At 31.8% G+C, this 19,533-nt stretch overlaps 1 protein-coding gene across 1 annotated transcript; it reads right to left on the reverse strand.

Annotated features, from left to right (window-relative positions):
• Positions 1-14,544: 14,544 nt before the first annotated feature.
• LOC123919440 (transcription factor ICE1-like) lies at positions 14,545-18,346 on the reverse strand. Its single transcript, XM_045971357.1, has 4 exons — positions 18,137-18,346; positions 17,384-17,509; positions 16,118-16,288; positions 14,545-14,976 (listed from the first exon to the last, which is right to left on the reverse strand). Exons 1-4 carry the CDS (start codon positions 18,305-18,307, stop codon positions 14,881-14,883), a joined length of 564 nt encoding a protein of 187 aa, XP_045827313.1. The 5' UTR covers positions 18,308-18,346; the 3' UTR covers positions 14,545-14,880.
• Positions 18,347-19,533: the final 1,187 nt, after the last annotated feature.

Consider the following 19,533-nt stretch of genomic DNA (forward strand, 5'->3'; position numbering starts at 1 on the left):
GAGATTTTCATCTGTTTTTTTTTTTTTTTAATATTGTGGTTGTGGAAACTTCCAAGAATAAAATATCTCTATTTATTAATTATTACTCCTAGTACTAGTATTTTTTATTTTTTTTACGGTAGTACTAGTATTTATTTATTTTTACAAAAAGTTGCTATTTTATTGTTATGCTCCAACTTCCGTAAAAAAAGTTGCTATATATATCTCAATTATATATATATTTTTTTACCAAACTCACTTTTAATCAAACTCAATTCTACCAAACTCAATTCTTGCTGACGCATAACCAAACAAACAAAGTTTTTTTTTTGTTATTATCAAGATTTTTACCGCCATTAACTATCAATTTAAAAATACTACTCCCTCCGTCCCAAAACTTTAGTTTTTTTGGAGTTTTGCACGGAGATTAAGAAATGATAAGTAAAATCATTTTTAACCTTACTTTATTAAGAAAGATAAAATATACTCCCTCTGATTTAGGAAGTTCACTTTTTAGATACATTGAAATATTAATGTATCTAGACTATATAATAGATAATGTATCTAGAAAATGAATTTCCTCTTATATTTAGGGATGGCAATGGGTAGGGTATGGGTAGGGTACTATAGTACCCATCCCCATACCCGCAGTTTGAAAAAATACCCGTACCCATCCCCATACCCGCGTGGGTAACAACCTTTGCCCCCGTCCCCATACCCTATGGGTATCTAAGTACCCATACCCGTACCCGTTACCCGCATTTTTGCTAAAAATAAATCGATTGATTATAAAATATCATATCATTTTAATATAATTATTTTTTTTAAAGATTTTAATGTCGACTCATAAAAATTATAAACAAAAACTTTATCAATCTCATGTTAAAGTTTATTTATTTGTTACCATATTCACATTGTGTTTGTATTATATTATAAATAAATATTTTTATTAAAAATGTGTAATAGTTTCATAGTTGTTGTATTTTTTTTATATTGATATACATATCTTATTATAAAATAAATATATATACATTATGTGGGTATGGGGCGGGGTGGGTACTAAGGTACCCGCACCCATACCCGTTCATTTTTGCGGGTAATTACCCATACCCGTGCCCGTACCCAAAATGCGGGTTTTTACCCTACCCGTTATGGGTAATTTTTGCGGATGCCCACTGGGTAATTTTTACCCTACCCATTAAGGACTAGAGGGAGTATTTAATTAATATTTTAACTTTTATAATAGTACAAATGATAAAGTATCACTAAATGTGCATTGGTTTCTTAAAAAGACTAAAGTTTTGGGACAAAACTAAAAAAGTAAAAAGAATAAAGATTTGGGACGGAGGGAGTAAATTACCAGCAAAAGTTTATCAAATCTCTTATTAGAGGTGTACATGGCCGGATTGGGTTTGGCCAACAAAACACAAACCACCTAGGGTATTTCAGATTAGGTCTAGTGAAATAACCACTCGTTATAACTTTAGGCCGGGTTGGGTAAATCAACTAATTTCCGGGTTGGATAGTTGGTTTACCCTAATTATTTTTCTATTTTTTATATTAAATATCTAAATGTCGAATCATGATATTTTTTCGTAAAAATAACTCAACCATTCTATTTTCTTGAAAAATAGTGTAACTTTTTTTTCACTATAAAAAATAATCACTCATTTTTTGTGTAAATTCACTAATTTACCGGTTGGATGGTGTGTTATCCAAATGATTTTTTTTTACTTCTTTTTTTATGACTAAACGATGAATTATCATATTTGTTTATCAAAATTATTCATTCTTTTTATTTTTTAAGAAAATAGTGCGATTAATTATCATATTTATTTATAAAAATGATTCAATCTCTTTATTCTCACATAGTATAACTTATTTTCGATATAAAAATATTTAATAATCAAATGGCAAAATATTTAGTATTCTCATAAAAAATATTTCAAATTACATAGCACTAGTGGTTTAGTGAGTTTCTTGGATTGAGTCCGGTTTTACCCGAAACCCGATATTTTTTATGAGTTTTTCATTTTTGAAATTCATATCCACCCACTAGCCCGACCCAACCCATTTTTTTGGGTTGGATTTGGTGGGTTTGACCGGTTCGACCGGATTTGCCCAATCCATGTACACCCTATCTCTCATCATCTATTTTTTTAACCCGTTTCATTAAACAACATAGTTTCAACTAGAGAAGTTCGCGGTGCAGGTTGGTCCAGTTTTACTTTTAAGCATAAAAGTCTTCCAAACAACGAGATAAAAATGCATGTGTTTCGGTTTGGGTTGATTGGTTTTTAAAAAGTCATTCAAACCAAATCAATGTGGTTAGGGATGGTTCGGATTATCGCGATATAAAAAATATGACAATATTACCAACTTGTTACAAAATAAACATAGGAAATTTTAATTTATTTATTGTTTACATGATATAATATGCATATACAGAAATTGCATATACATAAGAACTTATTTTTAGTACCAACTATATAGTTCTGGATTGCGTGAAAAATGAAATATTTTGACAGCATACTATTTTTTGAACTCAATTTGGATTGAGTTTGCTAAGTTGGACTAACTGATAGAACTAAGTTAAGTATCGCGGTTTTGTTTGGTTTGGTTCAATTTTTTGAAATGAAAACCGCAAACCAAACCGTACGGTTTAGAAGAAAAATATCTGTGTGGTTCAAACTAAACGTGATTTTTTACGGTGTTTGGTTTTCCTTTATTCAGGCGATTAAACTCTTAATATTTATTTTTTAAGTGTTTGGGATGTTTTTTACCAACAAATTAAATACATAAAATAATACTTATTTTTTGTTGTTATTTGTTGATCCAAGGGATGCAAATAAATGGGCTTTGGACATCATGTCATGTTGCATAACAAGTTACAGCCCACTTAAATAAAAATAAAATAAAAGCCTAATAATATATGAAGAAAGAAACAAAAATCATAATAGATTCTCTCTCCGTTTCAAATTACTTGACTTTTTAGAGAAAAAAAATAAGAAATTAAAAAAAATGTATTTTTGCACGTTATTTTCTTATTATACCCTTGTTTTAATTCACCAATAATTTTTTTTTAATACACTTTCTCTTTCCAATAAATTTAATACGTTATGTATCAATTTTTTTTTCTTAAATTATACAAAGAAGATTAGTAAAAAAAAAATACAATAAAAAGATTTAAAATAAGGAGGGTATAATAGACAAAATATAACATAAATTATCAAAAAGACAAGTAATTTGAAAAAAATTCTAAAAAGTCAAGTAATTTAAAACGGGAGAGTAAAAAACAATGAAAAAACGTGAAAGAGAAAAAGAAAGAAAATGAGAGGACCGACGAGAGAGTGAGAAGACTGACGCTGGCTCGCAGTCATGGATGGCCGGAGTGCGCCGGTGGTGGTCGGATTCAGCGGCAGAAGTGAGGGTGTGGCAGGGTTTATGGTGGTGTGTGGAGATCTCTCTTTTCTTTCTTCTGTTTCTTATTTTATTATGTTCTTGCTGTTCTGTTTCTTCTTCTTTTTTATTTGTTTTGCTGTTGATTTTGTGATGGAAGTATTGGCTATGTTGAGTGGATGAAAGTTGGTGTTATTGGTTTTTGATGGTGGTGATTGTGATGATAGAGGTTGAAAGTGCTTTAAGCTTGCTTGTAAATTTGATGAAGGTTGAAGTTTGGTGAAAAGTGTTGTAACAAATGGCCAACCTCATTCTCATTAGCACATGCCAACTTGGGCTTAAGCATAAGGCTCAATCCAACACTATATACAACACACTCTCCCCTAATTGAACAATTACACAACAAAAAAGAAAAACAGTTAAAGACAAGACACAAAAAACAAAAGAAAAACTTGAAGGATGCTCATACGCACGCCTATTGTCACAGTAAATCTTTGTACAACTAATTTGATTTTGTGTCAAATGACGAAAGAAGCATTGCAATGAAGCAGAAAAAGGAAGGAATTGATCAGAGAAGAAGGTGGTTAGGGTGGTTGCAACACCGTAACTAACTAACTAACTGTTTCTTTGGAAACAAGAAACTCACCGGTCTTGGACCTTGGCTCAACTGATACCATTACAAATGGTCAACCACATTCTCATTAGCACATGTCAAATTGGCTTATGTAGTTTGAGTACAATGGGCCTACACACACTACACAACTTGGGCTTAAGCATAAGGCCCAATCCAACACTATATATAACAAAAACTATAACAAAGAAGAGAGCTGAAACAGGGGAGATGGAGGAGCGCACTGTGTTGTTATTGTTTTTCTTTCTTTTTTTTTTCTTCTCTTTTTGTTATAATAATAATAATAATAATAATAATAATAATAATAATAATAATAATAATAATAATAATAATAATTAAATTAGATATAAACAAATGAATTCTAATTTTTCGAGTTTTTTTTTTTATAAATAAAATGATAAACAACAAACAATATATAACATATATTTTATTGGATTTTCTTAAAAGTTTACAAAATTGATGAAGTTGTCTATGAGCTGAGTATTTAGCAACTCCAACTCAAGTGGAATGAAATTTGGATGTGTGCTGGAAATGCTGCTTTGCTTCCATTTCTCTATTTCCATTACAGGTGCACTTGTCCTAATTATGTTTTCTACCCATCGGGCCCTCAATCGCTTATTTACTAGGTATAAATAAAAAAAAAAATTAGAACTTAATCACATTTCGAATGAAACTTATTTTCTAGGCCTAATCATGTTTTCTTTCCTTAATCATTTTGAATCTTAATAATATACAAACTCAAACACATGTTAGGAAAATTTTGCTTATTTGTCCACCTCTAACCACATCATTGCCAAATCATCATTAACAAATATTATTTTCATTCCATATTTAGCTTAGGGTGCCAACTTGGATGCTTGAGTTGGAAAAAAAAAATTAAATTTTGAATTTCCCTCTTATTTTGGTTTTGTTGGGTCTTATTTTTGCATTCAAACAAGTGAAAAACGGATCTAGCCCAATTGTTCAACCTCATTTCGCTACCAAACAAAAAAACAAAAAGAAAGAAGCAACATAAACATTTTTGGCAATTCTTTTCTCCCTCCACGCGACCGAACCAGAAAAACCCTATCAAATTGATGCAAGCATACAAAAATCTTATCTGCTATCTTCTCAATATATAGTAGTGCCTCCCATGGCTTTTCTTTGTCAAGTCCTCTCAAAATAAAAACCCATCGCCAAAACTTTCCCTTTTTCTCATAACTCTCTCCAACAAATCTCTTTAACTCTTTCCAACAAATCTGAGATGATCCATTTCCGATCAATTTGAACTGAGTCCATATCATCCAGACTGGAATACAAGAGTTGTGGTATGTAGATTTGAATTTTGAATTTGAATTTTCCCCTTCAGTTTCGGGGTGTTGGGTCATCACGAGGGGGCAGCCGGGAGATCATCCACATTGGACTCAAGAACAACTTCACAAGTGAGTTGAACACCACACTTTTAACCCAAAACCTTAAGGTGTTAGGTTTATGGGTCCTCTCACTTATAAAGTGTTCAACCTCCACTTTTCTAAGCAATGTGGGACTTAACCACTCACACTTGTCATAACAATCTCCCCCTCAAGTGTGAGTCAATCCATTCTAAGATATGTTCCCCCTCAAGCGGAAGCTTTCTTCATCCTACACTTGTACCGCCGTAAGCCACACTGCTCCATGGGACTCGCCGCCTGACCACCTTTGTCAGGAAGACTTTCGATACAAGGAGCCAGTTCCACCCTTCGTCGAACCATCGGCTCTGATACCACTTTTGGGTCATCACGAGGGGGGAGTCGGGGGATCATTCACATTGGGCTCAAGAACAACTTCACAAGTGAGTTGAACACCACACTTTTAACCCAAAACCTTAAGGTGTTAGGTTTATGGGTCCTTTCACTTATAAAGTGTTCAACCTCCACTTTTCTAAGCAATGTGAGACTTAACCACTCACACTTACCACAACACGTGGTTAATATTTTAATCTGACTAGTATATAAATGATGCTTGAGTTTGAGTTCATCACACCACATATTTCATTAAAAAAATTGATTTGTTTCATCTGTTTCATGTTTTCAGTTTTGATTTTTTATTTTTATGAAATCTGAATTTAGGGTTTTTATACTATCTCATCTTTAATCTTTCAATTATGTCATATATTTTTTCTGATGAACATCAAATTTAAATTTTGCACGGGTTGGATTGAATTCTTCATTTTGTATTTTTCTGAATTAGGTTAATTATGTTGGCGCAGCAGAAGCTCAAGACAAGGTTCAGCAAGCACAAGCTGCAGGCTTGGCAGGCTCAGCAGGCTTGATTTGCAGGCACAGGCACGCACACTGCAGGCAAGCTCATAGGCGAGGAAGGCTTGAGCTTGAGCACACACACAGTTTTGCAAAAACTGTGTTTAACAAGATGAAAGCGTTTCTTGATGATTTTGGTGAAAAACTGATTATGAAAGCTTAGGGAAAATAGAAATTTTTATTCATCCACAATAGGGGCAAAGGTTGAATTACAATTGATACACTAAGGTGTATTTATGCTTGTTACTTAAGCTACAAGTAACTACCTTTGGCCTAACTAATTCCTAACAACTTTTGGTAGTTAGACTAACCAACTAACTACCTAGGATCAAACAAAACAAACTGACTTCTAACTACTTAGCTAACTGATGAATTAGTATAATCCATCACTCCCTCTTAATTCAAAGTTGGCTAAGCACTAACAAGTCCTAACTTCTCTCTTAGAAACTCAAATCTGTCAAGTTTCACAGATTTTGTGAAACCATCTGCAAGCTGAATCTCTGTAGGACAGTACACTAACACAATGTTTCCATTCATAACTTGCTCTCTTATGAAGTGGAACCTTGTCTCAATGTGTTTGCTTCTTCCATGTGAAACTGGATTCTTTGCCAAATTGATTGCAGACTTGTTGTCAATCATAAGCTTCAAAGGCTTCTGCAGTTCACACTTTAGTTCCCTTAGCACAGAGTCAAGCCAAACCATTTGGCAAGTAGCAAAAGTGCCAGCAATATATTCAGCTTCACATGTTGATAGAGCAGTCACTGGCTGCTTCTTGGTACACCACGCAATTGAAGCACCATTGTATAGCATCACATATCCAGATGTGCTTCTTCTATCTGTTGCATCTCCTCCCCAATCTGAATCAGAATAGCTACTCAAACTTTCACAACCATCCTTCAAACCAGTAGGAAATAGCAATCCATACCTCATTGTACCTTTTACATACCTAAAAATTCTCCTTGCTGCATTCATGTGAGATTTCTTAGGCTTATTCATGTATTTGCTGATTACACTTACAGCATAGCAGATATCTGGCCTGCTATTACACAAGTATCTCAATGATCCAATCATTTGTCTGAATAGTGTAGGATCTACTCCCTCTTCATCCTTGCATTCATCTAGTTTAGAGTTTGTGTCTGAAGGGTTTGAAATTGGCTTGCACTCAGTCATTTCAAACTTATCAAGCAGTTCACTGATGTACTTCTGTTGATGCATCACTATACCATCTCCTCTTCTCATAAATTCCATTCCTAGAAAGAATGAAAGTTCACCAAGATCAGACATTTCAAATTCACTTTTGAGCTTATCTTTCACTTTTGCAATTTCTGCAATTCTACTTCCAGTTATGAGCAAGTCATCAACATACAAGCAGATTATGACAATATCTTCATCTTTAGGGCAATGTACATATACACCAAACTCAGCAGCACACTTTTTAAACCCTATCTGAATCAGAAAGTCATCAATCCTTTTGTTCCATGCTCTAGGAGCCTGTTTCAAGCCATATAGTGCCTTATACAGCTTATACACCATTGGTTCTTTTCCTTTTATTTCAAAACCTGGAGGCTGTGACACATACACCTCCTCATCAAGAGGACCATTCAGAAATGCTGATTTCACATCCAGATGGTATAGGCTCCATTTGTTCTTACAGGCCAATGCTACAACCAACCTCACAGTCTCTATTCTAGCAACTGGTGCAAACACTTCATTGTAGTCAATTCCATGTTTCTGTAAGAATCCTCTAGCAACTAACCTTGCTTTATGCTTTGAAATTGTGCCATCAGGGTTCAATTTCACTTTGAACACCCATTTCACATTAATTTTCTTTTTCTTGTCTGGCAAGTCAACTAGCTTCCAAGTCTGATTTTTCTCAATTGACTTCAGCTCTTCTTCCATTGCCCTCTTCCACACATTACTTTTCAAAGCATCTCTGTAGTTCAATGGTTCAGAATCAGCTAGTAATGCAAAGTGAATGAGATCACCCTCATCATTCACTGCATTGTCTTGAGTAACTTCACAATCATTCAATCTAGCTGGTACACGTTTGGTTCTTTGAGTCCTTGCAATCATATGAATTCTATCATCATCATCACTTGATAAATTCATATTACCATCACTATCAGTACCTTGATTCTGAATAGTTTCAGCAGCAGGTTCACCTTCATCACCTCCATCAGATTCATCACTTGAACTTGGATAGATGAAAGTTGACTGCAATTCACTATTGTACACTGGTTCCTTCTCCCATTTCCATTTCTCTTCTTCATTCACAATTACATCTCTGCTAATGTGAACCTTCTGAGTAACTGGATTGTATAGCTTGTAGGCACCAGTTGGATGATATCCTATGAGTATCATTATTTCACTTTTATCCTCAAGTTTGGTTCTTCTAGCATCTGGTACATGTTTATAGCATAATGAGCCAAAAACCTTGAGGTGTTTCACACTTGGCTTCCTCCCACACCAAGCTTCCTCTGGCACAACTTTCAGTTTCTTAGTTGGACATTTGTTCAGAATGTAGGCTGCAGTAAGTACTGCTTCACCCCAGAACATGTGTGGCAGATTCTTCTGCTTAATCATGCTTCTTGCCATATCTAACAATGTTCTGTTTCTTCTTTCAGCTAGTCCATTGTGTTGTGGTGTGTATGGAGCAGTAACTTCATGTGTAATGCCTTGATTAGTACAGAAGTTCTCAAACTCTCTTGAGGTGTACTCTCCACCACCATCTGTTCTCAGAATCTTGATTGCCTTCTCACTTTCTTTTTCAATTAAGACTTTAAGCTTCTTGAATACTTCTAAAGCTTCACTCTTTAGCTTCAAAGTGTATAACCAGATCATTCTGCTGTATTCATCAACAAATGTGATGAAATACTTGCTTCCCCCTAATGATGCAGCTTCAAATGGACCACAGATGTCACTATGAATAACTTGCAATACACCACTAGCTCTCCTAGGCATTTCAGCTACAAAAGGTTTTCTACTGTGTTTACTCTTCACACATATCTCACATATGGACTTCTTAGTCTTAAACTTAGGCAGGCCATACACCAATTCCTTAGAATTTAAATCACTGAGGCTTCTATAGTTCAAGTGTCCATACCTTTTGTGCCAAAGTGCTTCAACCTCATCAATCACTGTGGTAGACATGCACATCATATCTACACTTGAGATTCTACACTTGTAGGTTCTGTTGTTTGACAAGCTGCACATCAAGATCAAGTTCTTCATCTTGTCAAACAGCTTCAGTGCATTATCCTCCATACTTACAGAGAACCCTTTTTGCACCAATTGACCTAAACTGAGCAAGTTGCAGTTCATACCAGGGACATATAACACTTCAGAGATTATCACTTTACCTCCCTTCTTACTTTTGATCACTATGTTACCAATACCTTCAGCAGCAAGTTTTCTCCCATCTGCTAGTTTTATACTAGACCTTTTGCCTGCATCAAAATTGGTTAACAATTCTCTATGTGGTGTCATATGATTTGAACATCCTGAATCAAGAAACCATTCTTCATTCTTCTCACATTCATCCCCTATAGTAGCCATCATCAAGACAGACTTGACATCACTTTCTTCTGCAACATTAGCCTCTTGTTGATCTTTCTTGTACCAACACTCATCTGCAAAATGGCCAGGCTTCTCACAATTGTAGCATTTCACCTTGCTTTTATCAAAGTTCTTCTTCTTGTTCTTACCTTTGACAAAACCTCCTCCTTTAGAGGATTCAGCTTTGTCATCAGTTTTTGAACTCTGATCTTTAAGCCACTTTGGTTTATCTTTGCCTTTCTTTTTGTAGTTCTTGCCATTATCTTCTTTCTTGTTGGTTTGAGCTTGCAAGGCTTGTTGTTCTTTCTTTTCTGAACCTCTGCTGAGAACTTTAATCTCATGTGCTTCCAAAGCACTTTGTAATTCTTCAATTTTCATAGTAGCTGTATCCTTCACATACTCTATAGCTATTACCACATTATCAAAGTTTGGAGTTAAGGATCTAAGCACTTTCTCTACTACCATTTCATCAGTGACAGTCTCTCCACAATTTTGCATTTGATGAACAAGTGCAAGAAGTTTTGAGAAGAAATCACTTACTTTTTGATCCTCTTCCATCACCATAGACTCATATTGCCTCCTAAAGGCCTGTAATTTCACTTTCTTGACCTTGGTTCCACCATCATGGTAACCCTCGAGTATATCCCAAGCTTCTTTGGACTTAGTTGATTTTGAAATCTTTTCAAAATGCTGTGCATCACAATTCTGCTGGATATAGAACAAAGCCTTGCAGTCTTTTTTCTTGTTTTCTTTGTAGGTATTTCTCTGATCATTGGTTGGATTTGCTCCCAACTCATCGTATCCATTCACCACTACCTCAAGACACTCTTGTGCTCCAAATAAGGACTTCATCACTGCACTCCATCTATCCCAATTCTTTCCATCAAGAATCAGAATGTTTGTACCAAAACCTTGGGTGTTCATCTTGAATTTTCAAGAAATCAATCTACACAGCTTCACTTTGTGTTTCTCCACTTGATTCCTTCACAATTCACTCTTGTTACCTGTGATTGAACCAGGCTCTTGATGCCAATTGTTGGCGCAGCAGAAGCTCAAGACAAGGTTCAGCAAGCACAAGCTGCAGGCTTGGCAGGCTCAGCAGGCTTGATTTGCAGGCACAGGCACGCACACTGCAGGCAAGCTCATAGGCGAGGAAGGCTTGAGCTTGAGCACACACACAGTTTTGCAAAAACTGTGTTTAACAAGATGAAAGCGTTTCTTGATGATTTTGGTGAAAAACTGATTATGAAAGCTTAGGGAAAATAGAAATTTTTATTCATCCACAATAGGGGCAAAGGTTGAATTACAATTGATACACTAAGGTGTATTTATGCTTGTTACTTAAGCTACAAGTAACTACCTTTGGCCTAACTAATTCCTAACAACTTTTGGTAGTTAGACTAACCAACTAACTACCTAGGATCAAACAAAACAAACTGACTTCTAACTACTTAGCTAACTGATGAATTAGTATAATCCATCAAATTACACTACATATTGTTATACTTTTGTTAATATATTAAGTGGGTTCAATCTATAAGAATCCTATATTTCTACAATTGTTAAATATAACTCATAACTTTTGACCATGAAGTAGATAAAGCTTTCATTGCAAATTGATTATTTTATTTGGTAAGTTTCATCTCCAGTTAATAAAAATCTTATTTTTTTAGCCATATTTTGTGGATCTGCTATAGTCATATTTTGTCATGATGAGTTGAGCAATATGTAGTATATTAAGAATAAGAACATGTAAGTACTATAATCTTAGAATTATTGAAAGCTTATGTTCTTGCAGGTCGGTGCTTTTGTTTGTATTTTATGTAATAGTTTTTGAAAGCTTAATTTTTCAAAACTATGTATAACCTTGTAACTTCTTTTCCGGTAAAAGTTAATTTGAGTTTCTTTCTTTTAATCGTTAATAAACTCATGTTGTTTTGAAACTCGAGTTTGATAAAAAAATGTCCCAATTTTGGTGGACATATTACAAACATGATGCAACACAAAAAATTTCATCTCATTTATGTTGTTTTGGAACTATAGTATGATTAATTTTCTCAATTTTTACTTAACTAATTTTGATTTTGTGTTTTTTTAGACCCTTATCATGGACCTGGTCAAGCAACGAGACTTTCGTTTTCGGTTCCTGAGGGAGTCAAAGTTCCATCAAGTTTGGTAAATATATGTAAGGAGCTTAAGCAATACCTTAGTTGTTCGGTTCCGTCTCAAGACAATCTTGAAAAATGGGCTGTGCAGGTAACCATTGATATGGAAAACATTATTTGTTTCAATTTTTATTTATAAAGATTGGCCAAATGGTACCAAAGCGTAGGCTTTCAAAGATTGCAATTAGGAAATGTGGCTTGTGAGTAGTATTCTGTATTCCTTATGATATACACTGATTCAGTTACTCAAGGCCTATTGGTTAAGCTAGAAAAAATGTAGTTTTTAGACCGTATAAAAGCTTCTAAAAAGTTGGAGATTGAATATTTGATTATATGATATTGAGATTCTTGAATCTTTGTGCTTTGATGAAATAATTATTGTTGCAAGATATCATATATTTCAAAAAGTTCATGGGTATACTAATGTTGTATTATGTCAATTAACATTTGTCTAACTTTCCAAGTTATGGAAAATGCTAAACAGTGCCCGGGGGCACTGTTTAAGGAACCAAATATAGTAATATCATATTGAAGTTTGTGCAGTCAACGTCTCGAAAGTCTAAAAAGTGTTATTTTCAATTTTAAAATTTCCTTTTTTGGTTTCCTTAACCAGTGCCCTGGGGGCACCGGTTAGCATGACTCTAAAGTTATTAAAAAAAAAACTTTGTTATTAAAGTAAATTATATATGATTGAATCATATAAACAAATTATTCCCTCAGTTAGCATGGGTACTCGGACTAGTAACACCTTAATCACATGACTACTATGTCGTAGGGCTGCTCCTCTTGAGCTTCCATTTCTCTATTTTCAATACTCAAAGTTAATAGGTGCATTTGTTTTAAGTAAAAATGTAAATCGTAGAGTTATTGTTTTGCAAAGATAAAGAGATACTAGTATATATTAATCACAAGGCATGACTAACTAACATACAATCACATACACAACATACCATCAACATTAACAACATAATTATGATTATTTTAATAATTACATGAGTAACAATTATTTTGACTTATGATTCTTTTTAATAACAATGTACTCATTATTCTTTTTTATAAGCAAAAATTCATGATTGAATAATTGATTATTTGGTCAATATTATAGACTAAGTACATCAATTATTCAATGACTCTAATAAGAGATTTTTTGCTTATAAAAAGTGACGGAGAACGGAGGGAGTGCATTAAAAGTTAGACAAATAATAATTTTTAGTACCCGTGTGCTCTCAACAATGTCTCTTATTTTTATACATGTGTGCAAAATAAAAGGAAGAAAAAGATAAAACAATACAAAAAGAATAGATGAAAATAAGTGAGAAACAAAACAAATAAGTAATTATATATAATATTGCAAAATTTTATGTGATTATTTAAATATACTAAGTTTTTTGTTTGTAGATATATGAAATGACATCTGACCTAGCAATTTCGGCATTTCTGTCAGTTGAGGTAAGATTTATATACATTTAAATATAATAAGTTATTTGATAAATAATAGATACATAAATATTTTCAAAAAAATAAAAATGGGATTTCATAAAAATAAAATAAAACATTAGAGGTTAAAATATACGGTTACTTTGTAGTTCAACAATATATAACATTCAATCTCACATGACATGCATGATTCATAAATTCATATTTAATATGTTGAAAAAAATGAGTGAAAAATTATTTCTTTACAAGATATATTGACATACAATGGTTGTGTTATTTGTCATTAAAATGCATGACTATAGTCATATTTAACTAATGAGGATGAGAAAAAATCAATTAAGTGTGAATTATCTAATATTTAAAATTTATTTTTAATTTAAAATTAATAATATAGTCATATTTTCTTGAATTAATTTTTTTTTCTTTTTTTTTTTTTTTTTTACCCAGAGTTTCCTTCCGATCAGATAATATGCCTCGATATCCTCTGAATTAATATTCATAACACTTAAATTCCTAAATTAAAAATAAAATTATTAATTTCATATTATTTTCAAAATTAAATATGTTAAAATATATATTATATATGTTTATTTTAATATGAGGTAAACTCTATGAATATATAAGTTGAATCGACGTTCCTATTTCACTTAGCTAAAACGAATTATCGTAAAAACTAGATTCTAGCATATTGGAGCTTCTTTGTCCATTTTAAATGAAAAAATATATATACTAATGTATTTTAAATTTGTTATGATATTTAATATACATCGTGCTTAATACATCATGCACTTAAGCAGGGCCGGCCCGACCCTGACCGTCGCTAGAAGTTTCCAAATGAAAGTATTAAATACTACATTAAGGTTTTTTTTTTTTTTTGTATCGTTACATTGTGCATGTATGTATTTAGAATGTCTCAATAGAGATGGATGATTTTGGAAAAGAAGGGCTAGACATATCCGCTTCTGCTGGATTGCTTTTGCTATATAATTTAGCGATGTAATTTATTATTCGTCTACATTATTTTATTTATGTGTAATTATATTAAATATATATTATCTTTGACTTAAACATTAAAAAAAATAATGACAGTGGAGAAAAGACCTTGCAAATCCTCTTAAGTCATAAACATTTGAAGGAATTAAAGAAAAAATAGACTTTTCCAAACACTTTTATGCATAAAATGGATTTTGTGTTTATATGCTGGCTCCACACATAAACTTCATCAAACCATCATGCATCTACTCATCAACATGTCTCTTGGACCTTTTACCGGCATATATTCTCATTAAATTTTGCATAACTGGAGAATATTTGGAAGCTAGCTATCTTACACAAAAGCTTGATTCCTTAAACCAACAAAATGCCACTTAGCAAAAAATGATAGAAAAATAATAATAAATATAGAAAACGCAATATATAAATATATATATATTGCAATTTACACTTGATCGGTACTTTCAGTCCAATTTTTTATTGCTTGTCCCACTGCTTGTTTCACAGCTTGTGCATCAATAGTCTCACCTTGTTCTTCATTCTACAAAAGTCACAATAGTTGTCCATCATTTTCATGCATGATGGGAAATAATTAAAATGCATATATAGTATTAAAACAAAGAAATAAAATTCAACAAAATACTTTTTTTTATAGACGAAATATTAAGTTATTCAAATTTCACACCCACATTTTTACGTCCGACCTAACAATTTCGACATTTTTTGGATAGACAAAATAGTAAGTCTTCGTAAAAAAAAATAGTAAGTCATTCGAAATAGAGGGACTAAGATCCCAACCCCATTTATTACGTTTGACCTAGTAATTTCGACATTTTTTTGATACATGAAATAGTAAGTTATTTGAAACAGAGGGACTGAGGTTCGATCCCCATTTTTTACGTCTGACTTAGAAATTTCGACATTTTTTGGATAGACAAAATAGTAAGTCATTCGAAATAGAGGGACTGAGGTTCGAACCCTATTCATTACGTTCGACCTAGCAATTTCAACATTTTTATCGATTGAGCTAAAATTTATGGACAAATACAAGAAAATATTTGTTATTTATAAACTTATACGTAATATATTAGACAATAAATGAAGACTCTATATTTGTATTATTAGGGTTAATAATATTAGGCACCATATATGCATTGCATGACCAATATCAATGATTAAATGTACAGCAACTCGGTCCCTTTTTCTCGAGAACCCCAATGAGGAAACGTTTTTATATAAAGGGACAAAACATGTGACATACAAAAATATTGACAAGTGAAGGAAAATGATAGAGAGATTAATGATACGCATGTTGAACTTATAATATGCAATTGTATATAATAATAATAATAATAATAATAATAAAATTTAACTTCCAAAATTTTGAAAATTTTCTTTAGTAGATCATTTTAACTCTGATACACTGTCAATGTAAAAACATTTTTGCTCGTTGACAAATTATGACCATTCATATATGTAACTCTAATTTTATGGTTTTTTGACGAATGTGTAATTTTAAAATAATTGTGTTCAATTTTATGGTTTTTTGACGAATGTTTAATTTTATGGTTATTATATTTTATAATGATGATGTATATAAATAAAATTCAATAATAATATATAAATACTTGTCGAAAAAAATTAATATATAAATATAATTGATCACTGTGTAACTAAATTACCTCTCCTCCAACAGCTTGGAATCGAAAAGTGTCTGTACAAGAAACCCTAGCTTCTAGAACCGTAAGTCTCATCTCTTCAATAGCTTCAAGTATTGAAACAAGCATACCCTGACTGCTTTTTGCTGAAAAAACGTTTATAAGAAATCCTTTTTCTAGGGTTTCCACCGTAACCTACACACAATTGTCAACCCATAAAATGTTACTCCATTAATCAAAACTGATACTTGCAAGATCTTAGAATGTTAGCTTGATAATCAACATATATAGACAATTGTGATTAACAAAAACTATAATGATCCCAAGAAAACAAATAAAATTATGCCACAAGTTATCACGGTTAAAATATTTTTTAGGATAGATAGAATAGATGCATCGATAGAGAGAGTCTGTTTGATTGATTTATTTGAACTTATCTATTAGCATAAACATTTGTAAGATTGTTTGGAGAGGTGGTGGTTTAGGTGTTTTTTAGAGCATCAATATCCATAATACTCATTTGAGTTCTTTAAATGGGTCCCACTTAATTTTTTATATTAATTTATACTTCTCAATTAATTAAACAACTCAACATATTTTTTAAATATTCATACAACTCATCAAAAACTCTAACTTGGTCCCACTAAATCTCTCATTATTGGGTCTTTTACTCTTTGTGCATCTAAATATAATATTTTTTAATCCAAACAACCAATAAAGTTAGAGGGTGGCAGAGAAAGAGCGTTGGAATGCAGAGCAACGCTTGCAAACTCAAGAGCGTTCTTTAAGCATGAATTATCGGTGTATCCCTGACAAAAACGTTTTTGTTCTGGAAAAACACCATACAAATGCACCGATGTGGGTGCTCTTAGGACCTAAGATGTTCCTTTTGTGTTGCTTTGTACATCGGTTGAGTACCATTTATACTTCTACCCAGTAGTGGGTCTAGTATTACTTGTACTCCTACTTGTTCTCGCATTGAGAATTTTTTTTAATATACTTTTGCAGTTCAAAAAAAAAATTGTAAGATTGTTTGGAGAGTTTATAAAAACAGCTTATGTTCATAAGATATTTTCAGCTTACTTCAATAAGTTTTTGAAGATAGTTTAGAAAAACAAACTTATACATAAGTACTTATACGATAAATGTTTTTGCAATAAACGATTAATTAAGTGGTTTATCTAAACATGGTCAAATTTCGGTTGAGTTTGAAAAGGTTAAATTGTGAATGAAATTGGTGATCAATAAAAAATGTATATTAAGAGATCATGTATAACTTTTCTCAATTACCATTGGCAATGGGTTATGAACACTTGAACTTTCTGCAGATGCTATTTCTTCATTCAATCTTTCAACCTTTTCCTTTAGATTTTCGATATACTTCGATGCATCGATTACGATCGAGGTATCATTTAGCTGCAATCAAACCATACATAAAAAGCAAAACAATTAAGTATTAGAAGATCATTAATTCATATCATAAATAAGCTTCACTTAATTGATAGGACACACTATATATGGGTTAGTTAACAAGATAAATGAGATTAAATTAAGAAAACATATCAACCACTATATTCAATATCAATATATAATATAACAACATATAGTTACTCAGTGGTGGAGCTAGACTGAAATATTCAAGTGGGCCGTAAGATATTATAATTTATAAATTAAATATGTAAATTACTCGGTCCAAAAATAAATTTTGTGTATACAATTTCGATACACAAAAATTTAAGTTGTAATAAGCACACACTTGATTATAAAAAAAATTAAACAAAATAACTTAATTCGAATATATAGAGCAATGAAGGATTCAAATTCAAATAATCAAAAATAGCAAAGTTGGAAACCTTAATTCCAATAATAGAAATGGAACCAAATTATAGGAACAAGAGTACCATAGAAAAGGTTTGAATATTCTTGTATGGAATTTGGTGAATATTTGATTGAGAATATATTATATTGATGGAGAGAAATCTAATCCAATCCAATGGAAAGAAAAGAAAGATATAGGAGATAGAAAATGCAGAGAATATTTACAGCATGAGAGTTAGTAACAGAACGAAGAAGTTGCAGCTTCTCATGCAGTGCTGCTCTCTTTTGCTCCCTAGAAACCATAATTTTTTCTTTTTTGTGTTTTCTCTTTCTATCTCTTTGGTGCAAGTAATTGCCTTTTCTTTTGCTACAAATTTTGATGAGTTGTGAGGTCATTTAAAAGGAAGGGATATGAGCTAGCTATAGCTCTCAAATCCAAATGATCTCATGTGTTTTCTTCTCACATGACTGTCCTTAGTTTATTCAAAGACAAATTCTATTTAGATTTTTGTTGAAATTACTAAAATGCCCTTTTGTGTTATATAATTTGGAGTATATATGTCCATATCCCTAGCTATTTTAATTAATTTGGATGTTTATTTTTTAACAAATGTTTGGATATTCCACTTGCACATCATATAACTTGAGTTCGAATTAAGATTCTCTCATAATTAGTACGTTATATTAAAGTTGTATTATATGTATTTTTTGTATCCTGATAATTCTTTTTGACCTTGCATTACTATAGTTCTATTTAATTTTTACATGATTTTAGGGGGAAGAAGTATGTTAGAGTTAGATATCTACTCATTTTTTAACCCAAGAGTAAGATATCTAATTTGGCTTGCAGTAATTCGGATATTTGTGGTTGTTGAGAAATAGAATAATTGTTTGCAAGAGAGGGGGGCTAGTAGAAAGATTGTAGCTATCTACATGGAAGGTATCCTATATCAAATCTCTAGGATTATTTCTTATACTCTTTGTTATTTTTGTATTGGACTGGATTTTCATTTCTTATTATATATATATATATATATATATATATATATATATATATATATATATATATATATATATATATATATATATATTATTTGCCATTCAAAAGCAAAAAAGGGAGGGTAGCTGTATTGAATACTCTTAAAAATATGAGTATATAAATCTTAAAATATTTTAATGTAACAGGTTGGAGTACGTCTTAATTATATTTCATTTAAATAAATAAAAAATTGCTTATAAAAAAATTTTAAATTTACAATAATAATATTTTTTATCCTTGGCAAGGCATTTGAGTAAAGATGGGATTTTATCAACAATATTTTACTTTTTAAGAATAAAATAGTATTTTAGTTCAACCTTCCATTTTACATATTTGATGTAAAACATATCTTATATATATATATATCTTATATTATGCTAGCTAGTGAATAATATTTTTTTAAATAATAGAAACAAAAAATATATATTAAAATTGGGAGATTAACCATCTTCATTCTAATAGTATAAAAAAATAATTGATTTCAAAACTATAGATGAATAATGTAAAATCATCCCAATAATTTATGAAAAGATTTTTAATAAGTTCTAATATAATTCATCTGAATACACAAATAATTTAATTT

This window comes from Trifolium pratense, linkage group LG4 (assembly GCF_020283565.1).
Source record: "Trifolium pratense cultivar HEN17-A07 linkage group LG4, ARS_RC_1.1, whole genome shotgun sequence".
Taxonomy (NCBI): Eukaryota; Viridiplantae; Streptophyta; class Magnoliopsida; order Fabales; family Fabaceae; genus Trifolium; species Trifolium pratense.